Source organism: Gavia stellata, chromosome 4 (assembly GCF_030936135.1).
Source record: "Gavia stellata isolate bGavSte3 chromosome 4, bGavSte3.hap2, whole genome shotgun sequence".
In the NCBI taxonomy this organism is placed as follows: Eukaryota; Metazoa; Chordata; class Aves; order Gaviiformes; family Gaviidae; genus Gavia; species Gavia stellata.
Genome location: NC_082597.1, coordinates 68,650,115 through 68,664,453, shown reverse-complemented (window position 1 = coordinate 68,664,453; position 14,339 = coordinate 68,650,115). Strand labels below are relative to the sequence as shown.

Below are 14,339 nucleotides of genomic sequence, written 5' to 3'. Positions count from 1 at the left end.
CATTCCCTTCAGCCTTGTGTTGAATATGGGGAAAAACTCTCTCAAATCGAGCCCACCCAAACAGGACAATTAGGTTCACAAAAGCAGGAAAGGCACTAGGGAAAATCAAGTAATATTAATACTACGATAACTTACACATTTCATTGCTGACTATCACACCCCACTTCAATCTTAAATTCTTATATGCATTTAATATTGTCGATTTTTAATGTCAGAAATACTTGTGTATAATTATAGAGAAAGCAACAGACACCAGTGCAGAATAAAACACAACATAAGCAAAGTGGAAAAAAGTATGTACTGCTGTATTGGAAAACCTGAATGTAAAAAGGTAAAGATAATAAAATTATACACTTTGACATCTTTGTTCCCAATTTTAGCTTCCCTATTAGACCACCAACTTACAACAAAGTAACACTGGAGAAAAAGAGAAAAACATCAAACAACTTGGCTTCCTCAAAAGAGGCAATTGGTTATTTGTTTCTTATTCCTAGATGTAAGTTGGTTACTTTGAAATTAAAAAAGAGGAAATGTTTAGAGTAAAATTATGCTACCTATTCTATTCATAGTTTTATATCTGTGATCTCTCTACTGCTAAAACACTTTGTAAGTAAAGAATTGGATAGGACATTGCAAGGACAGCTATACTTTAAGAACTCTGATAACAAAGCAGCACCATTTTTTGCCACCTAATTTCTGAGCAAAAGCTGCCTCACTGCTGCCACCAAAGCCATACAATCTTTTTGGATTATCAGAAACTGTTGTTACTAAAGTTTTAACAGGACTTAAAGTTATCAGTAACCAGAATATCACTGTCTGTCCATTGCTATGTGTAGTTGTACAAACACATTACATAACTTACTGTTTCTTAAAAAAAAAAAAAAAAGAGCAAAGCACAATTTCAGTATGCAAATAGGAGCTGAGAGAAAACAAATTTCAGGCTTTTTCCAATGCATTCTATTTGCGTAAAAGAAAGAGAAATGAAAAGGGAAAGAATAATTGTGGGGAAAAAAGCCAGAAAAGAAAGCCATACGTTTTAAAATCTGAAAGTGCTACATAAAAACAAAGAAGATGGTCTTGTGGAATGGTGTCATTCGATAAATACACCATGCACATAATTGCAAGGCAAATGTCAAGTACCACTTATCTTTTCAAACTTAAAATACAGATTTACTGAAATACAGATTAGAAATCTAACCAAATAATGTATTAGTTTCAGGAATTTTTAAAGACATTTCCCTAATACGAGGAGGATTGTGTTATTTAAACTTAAGCTGCCACATAACGAGAGCCTTGTGGATTGCCATAGCATTACAGCCACAAAACCCATTAGCAGATGTACGAATCCCACATCCCCACCTTTTATAAAAGTCTGAAGTTATGAAATCATTTTAATACACTTGAAACTTAACTGTTTCAGTACCCTGCACATACAAGACTGGAATTGAAGGGGAAAACCACAAAATGGTGCATCTGAGCACATTCCACATGGACACATGTTTCTGTGGTTCTTTCAAAAGTTCTTCAAGAGTTGAAACCATCCCCCTGGAATTCCACAGAACAGAGTAAAGAAGTATCTGTTTAAATTAAGGAGGAGATTTATCTTTGTCAGTGAACTATTAGGATTTATTCTGTGTCGTCTTTGTAGATGTGTTAAGATATGTAGCTGGTAAGAAGAAACAGGATTTAACCTAGGATAACGAAGGAAAACACCTATGAGAAGGCTTGCTCTCTAAAGATCTAAAAAATAATTTTAAAAGACCTCAAGGGTAGATTACTGTTTCCATGTTTATTTTCACTCACCAAAAGGAAATTTATTTTTGTAAATTACAGAAATCACAGGCAAAATATCTATTAAATCCTCACTTAGCATCACACAGAATCACAGAATCACTAAGGTTGGAAAAGACCTGTAAGATCATCAAGTCCAACCATCAACCCAACACCACCATGCCCACTAAACCATGTCCCACAATGCCACGTCCACACGTTCCTTGAACACCTCCAGTGATGGTGACTCCACCACCTCCCTGGGCAGCCTGTTCCAGTGCTTCACCACTCTCGCAGTAAAGAAGTTTTTCCTAATATCCAGCCTGAACCTCCCCTGGCGCAACTTGAGGCCACTTCCTCTTGTCCTGTCACTAGTCACTTGGGAGAAGAGACCAACACCCACCTCTCTGCAACCCCCTTTCAGGTAATTGTAGAGAGCGATGAGGTCTCCCCTCAGCCTCCTCTTCTCCAGACTGAACAGCCCAAGTTCCCTCAGCTGCTCCTCATAAGACTTGTGCTCCAGACCCCTCACCAGCTTCGTTGCCCTTCTCTGGACACGCTCCAGCAACTCAATGCCCTTCTTGTAGTGAGGGGCCCAACACTCAACACAGGATTCGAGGTGCAGCTTCACCAGCGCCGAGTACAGAGGCACGATCACCTCCCTGCTCCTGCTGGCCACACTATTTCTGATACAGGCCAGGATGCTGTTGGCCACCTGGGCACACTGCTGGCTCACATTCAGCTGGCTGTCAACCAGCACCCCCAGGTCCTTTTCTGCCAGGCAGCTTTCCAGCCACTCGTCCCCAAGCCTGTAGCGTTGCATGGGGTTGTTGTGACCAAAGTGCAGGACCCGGAATTTGACCTTGTTGAACCTCATCCAATTGGCCTCGGCCCATCGATCCAGCCTGTCCAGATCCCTCTGCAGAGCCTTCCGACCCTTGAGCAGATCAACACTCCCACCCAACTTGGTGTCATCTGCAAACCTGCTGAGGGTGCACTCGATCCCCTTGTCCAGATCATTGATAAAGATATTAAACAAGACTGGCCCCAAAACTGAGCCCTGGGGGACACCGCTTGTGACCGGCTGCCAACTGGATTTGCCTCCATTCACCACAACTCTCTGGGCTCGGCCGCCCAGCCAGTTTTTTACCCAGCAAAGAGTGCACCTGTCTAAGCCATGAGCCACCAGCTTCTCCAGGAGAGTACTGTGGGAGACAGTGTCGAAGGCTTTACTAAAGTCCAGGTAGACAACATCCACAGCTTTTCCCTCATCCACTAGGCAAGTCACGTTGTCATAGAAGGAGAACAGGTTGGTCAAGCAGGACCTGCCTTTCATGAACCCATGCTGGCTGGGCCTGATCCCTTGGTTGTCCAGCATGTGCCCTGTGAGCGCCCTCAAGATGAACCTCTCCATAATCTTCCCTGGTACCAAGGTCAGGCTGACAGGCCTGTAGTTCCCCGGATCCTCCTTCTGGCCCTTCTTGTAGATGGGCGTCACACTGGCAAGCCTCCAGTCATCCGGGACCTCCCCCGTTAACCAGGACTGTTGATAAATGATGGAGAGTGGCTTGGCAAGCTCCTCCGCCAGCTCCCTCAGCACCCTTGGGTGGATGCCATCAGGCCCCATAGACTTGTGAGTGTCCAGGTGGCTTAGCAGGTTGTTAACTGCTTCCTCCTGGATCACAGGGAGTTTATTTTGCCCTCCATCCTGAGCTGAATCCCCTGAGGATACCTGGTCTGGCTATTAAAGACTAAGGCAAATAAGGCATTAAGTACCTCAGCCTTTTCCTCATCCTTGGTGACAATGTTCCCTACTGCATCCAGTAAAAGACGGAGATTCTCCTTGGCTCTCTTTTTGTTGTTAATGTATTTGTAAAAACATTTTTTGTTATCCCTTATGACCGTGGCCAGATTGAGCTAAAGCTGGGCTTTTGCCTTTCTAATTCCCTCTCTGCATGACCTAACAAGATCCTTGTACTCTTCTTCAGTTGCCTGCCCCTTCTTCCAAAGGTCGTAAACTCTCCTTTTTTTCCCCTGAGTCTCAGCAAAAGCTTCTTGTTCAGCCAGGCCGGTCGTCTTCCCCGCCGGCTCTTCTTGAGGCACATAGGGACTGCCTGCTCCTGTGCCTTCAAGATTTCCTTCTTGAAGAAGGTCCAGCCTTCTTGGGCCCCTTTGCCCTTCAGGACCGTCTCCCAAGGGACCCTCTCAACCAGTGTCCTGAACAGGCCGAAGTCTGCCCTCTGGAAGTCCATGGTGTTGGTGATCCCCCTCCTTACTTTGCCAAGAATTGAGAATTCAATCATTTCATGGTTGCTAAGCCCAAGATGGCCTCCGACCTTCACTTCTCCCACCAGTCCTTCTCTGTTCGTAAACAGCAGGTCAAGCAGGGCACCTCCCCTGGTAGGCTCGCTTACCAGCTGCGTCAGGAAGTTATCTTCCACACACTCCAGGAAACTCCGGGACTGTTTCCTCTCTGCTGTGTTATACTTCCAGCAGACGTCCGGTAAGTTTAAGTCCCCCATAAGAACAAGGGCTTGCCATTGCGAGACTTCTGCCAGTCACTTGTAGAATGCTTTGTCTGCCTCTTCGTCCTGGTTGGGTGGTCTATAACAGACACCCAGCAGGATATCCGCCTTGTTAGCCTTCCCCCTCATCCCTACCCATAAGCACTCAACCTTGTCACCACAGTCGTTGAGCTCTACACAATCAAAACACTCCCTAACATACAGAGCCACCCCACTGCCTCTCCTTCCTTGCCTATCCCTCCTTATGGTATCTTTGCTTTATTTCATGGTAATAGTTTAACATTTTTATGACAGCACTTGAAAATCTACCATTTGATAAACCATCTACAGCTAGTATCAACATATTGCACCCTGAGAAATATTTGATATGCTTTCATACCAGTGACTTTCACATGCCTAGGTAGATTTGAGGTAACCAGATAATTCCGCGGGGCAGCAGCATGTTACCGTTTCAGAAATAAAGCAAAATGACTAGTAAGCATACCAAGAATTCATGAGGTAGAGTAGGGTTTCACTGTCAAACAAGGATGAGTAAACACAGAAAACACGGTCCTCCAGTTAACCCACAATAATTATGATTTACTATAAGAATACTTACTTGGTTATCTTTCATTTACTGAAGAAAAGGCACCAATATAAGATAAAACCAGCTGGGAAAATACACAAAACAGCTAAAGAAAAAGGCTGTTAGAAGAGCAGCGAAGAAAGAAATGCCACACCAATCTCAATGCCAAAATCATAAAATTATTTCAAAGATGCACTTCATAACTGAGTTGACAGTTAAAACTATTTTTCCCTTTTATGAAAATGGGGTAAGCTGCGATGGCAACTGAGAGAGGCTGCCTTTGAAGTGCTCTGGGATAGATGTGCCCTTTTAAACAATCAGTAACAAATTTCTTAGGTAACAGCTATGAAAATGGATCAGGAGGTACAGCAGAGAGTGAGGTAGCTAAGCCTGGTTGATTGGCCACATTTAATTCAATTCCCATGTTACCTGAAGCTGTTGGGAGCTGTCATTAAGATTATCCTCTCGTCTCCTGGCCTCCTCCAGCATCTGTGCACTCTTCTTTTTCTCCACTTGCTCTTTGTGCTTCAGATTTGCTACTTTCTTGTTTTGATCTTTAACTTGCCTGTAAAAGAGAAGAGCACTCAGAGCATGGTCCAGAGCATGCTTCCCGTCAGCCCCAGTGCTGGCGAGCTGGACTGGGGAAGAGTGGAACCCTCAAGTACCATCATTTCATTTGCAGAAGGTCACTAACACCAAACACACCCTCAAGTGTTACCCTCAACTGTTAATTCAGCCAAAAGAATGCTTCCTTTTGCTCATTACTATTAACCTAAATGTGGAAATTTCTGAAACAAAAACCTTAATTATTATCTGGTATAAACTATTAATCAAAAGACGCACCTGCCCTCTTGTGACTATGTGGCAGACATCTCTCTGTTCATACACACATGTACATATAAAGACTGCAGACATCTAATAGCTTATTTTGCTTTGGGTACCACTATACCTAACGTAAGGAAAATAGGAGGATCAAAAGGAAAAATTAATGAAACTTGACTTGAATAGTGAGGACTACCTATAAGATCCAGGCGATCTGTTTCCAGCAGTAGAACTATTTCTTTTCAACCTCAAGTTCTACTTGTTTACTAGATATGTTGAGGAATTTCCTATCCTTTCTTTTTACAGAAACAAGACAGAGCAAGTAAGAACAAACTATTTCAGCAAGTGTGCATAATTTCCTTTTCACTTGCATCTATGAATTATTTTTGATGGTCCTGGCAACTACCATTGCCTGCAGACAGGGTTTGGCCGTTCTGGGCATTAAGACACATGGAGTATTGAATCTAATTACAGACTTTTTAATCTCAGCCTCCTGACCACAGAGAACTTAAGTCTAAACTTTGAGTCCAATCAAAACAAAGCAGGCTAACTTTGCTTCCTCAGCCCTTTTCTCCATAATTATATCTGGAGTTTGGATTTTGGAATAAAAGACAGATTCTTTGGTCGCAAGATTCCCCCAAAACATCATGCAAGTAGTAGAGATGGCTCTTTAATTTACTGTTTAGAAAGCAGAATGATATACTAGCTTTCTATCTGGTATGTTATCCACACAGAGAGGGAAGAACATTTCTTCTTTATTTCAGAAATACTTTCAGAACAGATCACAAACAACTCTGATTGCTTTAATATTTTCTTCAGAACTCATAACAAAAGTATGATCAAGAACATATCTCTTTGAGATATATATGTTCACATTATGTGGCATAATGGCTAGTCAGTGCTTTGAGTTCTTCCAAAAATAATGTAGGTTCAACACTGAGCTCTGTTTTTTGCAATGTAAGCCAACTGGAGCTGGGAAAATTGCAAGACAGCAAATTTTCCTTGGTGCTAAACAAACTTCTATTAGTGTGAAAAAGTGCTGATGGCCTCCAGAGACCAAGAAAAAAAGGAATGTCCTTTTCGATGATGTTAAAAAATTATTGGCATGCTTAACTGCCTTGTCCAACAGTTACAGCTGATTTGAGTCAGGATGCTTTTTAAACACAACCAGTATAATTGTTAAGTTGTTCTAACCCAGTGCTGCACACTGGCAATGGGAGCATTGCCCAGTTTGAAAGCAGACTTGTTCAGTGATTAAACAACTTATTGGAAATATTATGTTGGCACCAACTCAGCTTGTACAATATATGGTTCTATTTGTCCAAGAAAATAAACATAGCAAGTACAGCTAAGTTAATGCAGAAAATGAAAGTATTTAAGCCCAACACATTCCGTTCCACATGAGAATTCTCATTCAACTTCTAAATTAAAATTAGGGAAATTAATTATTTTTTATAAACTTGCAAATCTAGATTCACTTGTTGGGAAACTGGTCTGTGTTACTGTAATCTACTGGTTAGATAAGATACAAGGATATTGATAAAGCCACAACTGTCATCAAAATATGTCTGAAGTAGATCACCTCCCTCATGGTCCAAAATGTCTTCAAACAAAATAAATATTTCAAAGAAAGGAGTAATTATAAGGATATATACTATTGACATCCACCTTCTCATGTCTGAACCAAAATTAATGTCTTTCTAATATATTACGTAGATATTCTGAGACAAACTCAAGCTTTCCTAAAGCAGTTTAAATGATGGAAGTCTTGAAATTACCTAGTGCTTGTAATATTTAGATCAATCTTCATACTCTTCATGCTGTTAGGAAACTTTAATTCGTGTGCAGGATACAACTATCACTCTGTACCTTCGATGTCAAAAAGCAACAAAAGTTGGGCAATAAACCTTTCAGATGATACAGGTATCCATGACATTTCCTAAAATTTCCCCAACTGTTTAACTACATAAACTGAGAAGGTCACGTGAAACTTGAAATCTATAAATCTAAAAGGCTTGCAGTCATTTGATGCATGAAAACACATCTCATCTTATCTCAATGCCCATGGTACCAAGTGATAATTCTCACTTTCACAGTATTTCATGCAGATAATCGTGTAAAAGGTTTAGCATATACAAGCCCAGAGCCCTTGAACATTTGCACCATGAAAGTTCTATGAAACCGTAAAGAATCCATACTGTGATTCTGTAAAGTATCCTCTTTCCTCACTGTCAGATAACTTTCAGTCTTCAAAGCCAAAGTCAGAGATTCATGTTTGTATATATATAAACAATATTTTAAAAATACTTAAATATACACACACACACACATTTTTAATATCAACAGACCTCAAAAGCTTGATTAATAGGAATCACCCAATTCACTGCTCAATAAGACAGCTCTGTTACTGTTTTGAAACGGAACTACTACTGATGATTGTTACAGAACAATGTCATCTTCACACCACCACTGAACAATGTGCAGAATTGGACCACACACTGAACTGGAACAATAAAATAAAATACAGAAAGTATGCGTCTTAAGCGAGCACACTGCGACTGATACATTCTACAAGGAGACAGTCAAAACGAAAATAAAGATTTGTCACAATGTATGTGCACAAGGAAGCTAATTAGGACTGCAGAAAGAAACAAAGCTCTGGAATTCCCTCAGTTTGAAAGCTTCATTTTGTAAACTTAATGTTCTTTTAACTCTTTTGAATGCAATTACACATATATATAGCACATAACCCTGTCAAAAGGATAGTAAGGTTTCAAAGAAATCCTTCATCTGTAGGAGTATTTTTATTAAAACTGAAAAAAATGCACAAGATTAAAGATAGTAAAAAGAGAATGAATTAATTACAATGATGACAACAGCTTAGAGATTTATGAGTGTTTTCTAGAAAGCCTTAGTGTTAGCATGTACAGCAACTGGGTAAACACCAACTTGCAATGTGCACGTGGAATTCTCATCAGAAAATAACGAGCACCTGAATTTCTGAGAGATACAGAGCATTAAATATTACTATAAGTACATATTCCTACTGAAACATCTTTTTAAAATGGGACTACAGAGAGCAAAAGAATGCTGGTGATTCTAACCAAAATTGTAGAGCCAGTTCTTGTTCAATGAGATAAAGCTTTAATGAAGGATATCACTAGAACCAACAGAAGCAATAAGAAAACTAACAAAAGCAAAACTAACTCACCTCAGAAGACATTTATCCTCAGAGTCACCCTCAAACCAAATAATAAAAAATGTTCTAGTCACATATAAACGAAGAGAAATATAATGAGAATGTTTATTATGTTGAATTACGGTGAAGAATCCCACTCATTTTGGAAATAACAATTCCTTTTGCATTTTTAAATAGCAATTTTCAGATAATTACTTTTGTTTGAGGTACGGATCCTAAAAAATTTAGCACTCAAAAGTGAAAAATCTTTTCCATTGCTTAGAATCTTTCTTCATTTCACAATATATCATGCTAAGTACTCTTACGATGGAATATACTAGAGAAAAAGAAGTAGGATCAAAATCAGGCTTCTAATTTAAAAAAATAAACCCCAAAGTCTTTCAACTAAAGACAGGCCAAGATTTTCAGAATTAATCATTTCACATCTTTTGATTTTGGGTGCCCAATTTAAGCCATATGCCTGCTGAAAAAACCCAGAAGATTCTCAATCTGGACACCGAAAATGCCTATTAATTTCTATGACTTTATCCATTTTAATAAAGCAAAGCTGCATCACTTGAAAAAAGCCACACCTTTCCACTTCTCTATGAAATTTTTGAATTTCCAGTGACGAGGTATAGCCGAACACCATGGAGAATGAATTAAAATAATCGCAATAAGTAATAAAAACTTTCAAATGAGAAGTTTTCACATTTTAATATAATTTTAAAACAGGAAGATGAATACAAGCAATAGAAAACCAGTGGACCATCAAGCATACCTGAAAAGTGGAAAGTCAGTTTATTACCTGTGAGTCCTTTGCAAGAGTCTTCCTCCATAATAAGATTAATTGCTTTACAGACCCCATTATTCATTAAGACTTTAATGAAATTAATTTTTTCTGTACTAAAATGAATATTTTTTGCATTTTAATACTAATCTCATTATCTTTTACTGTAATGCACATCAGCATATATAGCTATTAATTCTTTCCTCATACGGCTTTCCATGCTACGTGTTAACGTAAAGTAAGCTAATATCCTCCTCTGATTATCTTTTCTGGCATAATTTCAGACGTTCTTCTTGTAAAATAAAAGGTGACAAAATGTTAACTGAAAATGTGCATAAGTTAATTCGAATTTTATAATTATATTTTAATATATGTTTCCTTCACAGTTATGTGCCTAACACACAACAGTGTTTTTACAATATTCCAACTATAAGTATGCATTTACAATGCATTCGAACCATCACCGAAGCTTACCTTCAAGATAAAATGTAGACACATACACTATATTCCACCTAATGAATACACACAGTAGGAAAAAATATACAGATCTTGTGCACAGCTATAGAAACGGCCTGTTTTATTCATCTGATGTAGGTACCCAGAAAATATTTCTATGTGTCAGTCAGTCATGTCAGAAAGATTGTTTAGCTCGAGCCTTCACTGATGTAGCATTACCACCACCCACAGGACACTCGACTGTTGCTGCAGCTTCTAATCCTGATGGACAGATGAACTTAATTTGCTTTCAAGCACACTTTACTCCTCAACGTAAGTTAAACTGATGCAATAGTCAAAATTACTGAAAAAAAAACGCAAAGAAAACTGTATGCAATGAAGTAATATATTATTTAGTTTAAAATTGACAATGTGCCTTGTATTATGAAATATTAGCTTCTACAATGTATAATAGAGAATCACAAAATATCTCAAGTTGGAAGGGACCCGTAAGGATCACCGAGTCCCACTCCCTGCTCCTCACAGGACTATCCAAAACTAAACCATATGACTAAGATGCTTCTTGAACTCTGACCGGCTTGGTGCCATGACCACTTCCCTGGGGAGCCTGTTCCAGTGACCAACCACCCTCTCGGTGAAGAACATTTTCCTAATGTCCAACCTGAACTTCCCTTGATGCAGCTTCATTCCATTTCCTCGCGTCCTATCGCTGGTCACCAGAGAGAGGAGATCAGCACCTCCCCCTCCGCTACCCGCCTCGAGGAAGTTGATATCATTGCATAAGACCTCAAAGCACTTTGTATTACTAAGAGACATAGGATACATTTATTCACTTGTGGACTGAAAGGAAGCAGCCATTTGAAAGACTATAATACTACAGCAATTTAGGTCAGAACGCAAAACACACTATAAGGGGAAAAAATTCCATAAGGAAATGCTGGAAGGTAGGAAACAATCAGTGAAGTTGTCCAGACCTTTATTAGCAGTCTTGTTCATTAATGATTAGATGAGTAAGAAAAAATGGGAATTTTTACTGCAACAAAGTCAGCAACATCAAGAAAACAGGATGCTAGTGATCTGAGTTGGACTGATTTAAAACTCACAGGAAAGTGTCCAATTTACTACATTACCCCCACTATTTCTTTCATCACTTTTTTGTTTTTAAGGTCTGCCTCACCAAATATTTTAGCTGGCCATATCCTTAACCTTAACTTACGAATTTAAAAGATCATAAACACAGTGACATCGCTGAGTTGTTGGGTTTTGGGGTTTTTTTTGTAGTTTTGGTACATGAAGAAAAACTTATACATTCTGGGAAATAGAACAAGGAAGCCAAGGAGAAACTCTTCCCAAGAACACTACTTTGTTTTGAAAATAAGAAAAACACCTGTGCTGAAAGGTTTTGTGTTAGCTTTTAGTTGCTTAAAACTCACTTTACCTTACCAGTGGTTGATCACCAAACCATGGAGAATAATGGCAGTGTTTGGAAAGCCTAATTGCTTAACCTCAAGAAGAAGAAAGTGATGAAAGGAAGCTAAATAAGTTATGAAGGAAACAGGACTGACCACAGAACACAGTCCCATCACCACAACTGGGTGTCTGATTGACAGTCAAAGGAAAGTTGCCAAAGGCTGAACAAAGTTCCCTGTCTTGGACATTGGAAAAATAGGATCAGGGAAGTCACACACTGCTGAAGATCTACATGGAATTTCGTATGGCTGGATTTTTTTATTTTTTTTTTTAGAACAGTAAATGTTATCTGGGCCTCTTTCTTTGCTTCATTGGGCTGTACCTAGCAATCCCAGCTTCTTAAGTAGCCTGCCACTATTCTTCAACATTATACTAAGGTCAAAAAATGGTGCATTAAGTTACTAAGTAAAAGAAACAGTAATTTCATTATGCTTTTCAAACAGCTTGGTTTAGTATTACCACCTCTGTTGCACATTGCATCCGAGCTAGAAGACCAATCAACATACTTTCAATGAGTTGCTCGTTAGGATGCACAGCTGGCAAACTCCAGCACTTAGTTATCTCTTCTGCTTATGAGTCTCTTCTCCCATAATCTCTCATCATCTTGTTACACTGTTCCTCGCTGTTCGGTGCGGTTTATATGACAAGGTAACATATGCCAATGAAAATATTAACAGACCCTGAAAATTTAACTGGTCTACTGTATGTGAAACAAGAAGTCCCACAGTGGCATTAAGAGATGGGGAGGGTGGACTTCATTTCCTGAAACTAGGAAACTTTGATTTTTAAAAACAAAGTGTGTGTTCAGATCAGCACTGGAAGGGGCAAGTGATGAAGACTAGAAAGGCTATGGGAAACTAGCTTGCCCCGGATTTTAGGAACAGGAGCCTAACAGTGTCTGAATCAGGAGGTGTGGAAGTCAAGGACTAGAAGCAGATCTCAACTCTACGCCGGCTGTCTTCTTTCCTCGGTATTAAGAATTATCTGCGTGAGTAACTAAAGGCCTTCAAACTCGGGTCCAAACTTCTCTGAGGTAAAATGTGTCAACTGTCAAACACAACAACGCCCGCACATTTGGCCATACAACATGTAATTTTTTTTAAAGTTTTTATCTTCTTGTATTAATCTCTCTTATTCAGTCTAGCAGAAGACCGAGAAATATAATCAAAACCACGCACACTAAATCCAAATGCTACATGTGTGAAACATTATTTTGCAGCAATCAGTAGGGAACATGCATTTATGGAAACAATTTTCCTTATGATAGAGTGAAAGGATGCAGCATCAACAGTTAGTGAATTTAGAGAATGGTACATAATAAATACATTAACAGAAAGAAATCTAACTAAGGATGAGAAGCACATGTCTCAAATGCATGCTCTAGGCACTACCAAACTAATCTATTTCAGGGAAAGTAGCCTTATTTTTTCCTTCAATTGCTTGATCAAACAAAACCAGAATAAACCAAGCTGCTCTCCAGTCATGAGGCAGTAGCCCAATTACACACAAACAATGGTGAAGTCAAATGCTGTTGTCTTCATATTCTCAAAATAATTGGAAGAAAAGACCAACTTAACCAACTGGCTAAAACTGAAGGATTAACAGCAGATATTAATGGAAGTGTCTTCATTTTAGTGCAATGAGTCCATATCAAATTAAGCAAACCAAAGGTTTGCTTTCAGACAGGGCCTGATACAACATACTAAAACCAAGACACTCTAAAAACTTCCGGTAAACATTTACAGCACCTCATGCTTTCACTAATCTATAATCCCAGTTTTGTTCATAAAATCCACTACACTTATTCACCCCACTAATGTGCAGCTAAAAAAAACAACTAATAAAACTAACGTGCAGTTTCATAACTATTTAAATTCTCAGCATCTATTTACTAGGAAGCAAGTTTTGTGATGAGAATAACAAATACATTACCATAATTTCATAACTGATGTCAAATTCGAAACCAGGCTTCAGAGATTAAATATCAAATCAATTATATGTCAAGTTCTAGAACTGTTTTTGAAAGCTGATGGCAACTGAACTAGAAAAGAAACCTTTAACCTTGAAACCTTGCAACCTTTAGTTTTTATTGAAGCTGAGAGCATTAAAAATACAAACTCAAGGTGAACTCTGAAATAAATCTGTAAGATAATGATATGTGTGTTCCTTTGTTAAGAAAAATACTAATGCTTTAAGGACCTTAATAAAAGCATTCAGTAGTTCAACAAATAAGTTTGTTCTGTTGTATTTTTTGTTCTGCTTTTGTTAATTGAGCAAACAGATGCAAAGCCAAAAATGACATTTATAAAATGGCTGATTAGGCCTCAACGTGGATTCCTTCTCCCTGCAACACGCTGGGTTAGTTGAATTTGGCCCTAACAGTGTGGGAAGAAGTCCCAAAGGTGCTGTTCTTTTTACCTTTAACTTCAGTGCATGAGCCAACTGCCCTGTGAACAGATCACACACAGCCAGTCACTCTCTGCTCAAGAGACCTGCACCATTTGGCGGAAAAAAGTATTTTCTAAACAGCAATAAAATCTTCCTTATGAATGGCATTTTATTGAGATTTCAGAGGGTATTTTTGTGATCTAAGATCACACATGTCTCTTAACTGCACTCCCACTAGCCAGAAAAGAAAACAAATCAAAATACAGCAGTTGTTTTCTTTCATACAGGTTTGCGATATTTTCATTCCTTCCAGAATAATACCTGATACAACCATTAACTAAAAGAAGAACTGAATGTAAAAATCAGCCACTAAAA

The 14,339-nt window shown here is 38.9% G+C and overlaps 1 protein-coding gene across 3 annotated transcripts in view; it reads right to left on the bottom strand.

Moving 5' to 3' along the window:
• ERC1 (ELKS/RAB6-interacting/CAST family member 1) overlaps nt 1-14,339 on the bottom strand; it is a 291,590-nt gene that overhangs the window by 130,405 nt on the left and 146,846 nt on the right. For all 3 annotated transcript variants that reach the window (XM_059816571.1, XM_059816572.1, XM_059816573.1), the window contains one exon: nt 5,290-5,425. In XM_059816571.1, the coding sequence (XP_059672554.1) occupies nt 5,290-5,425 (136 nt within the window). The remainder of the gene's footprint in view (nt 1-5,289; nt 5,426-14,339) is intronic.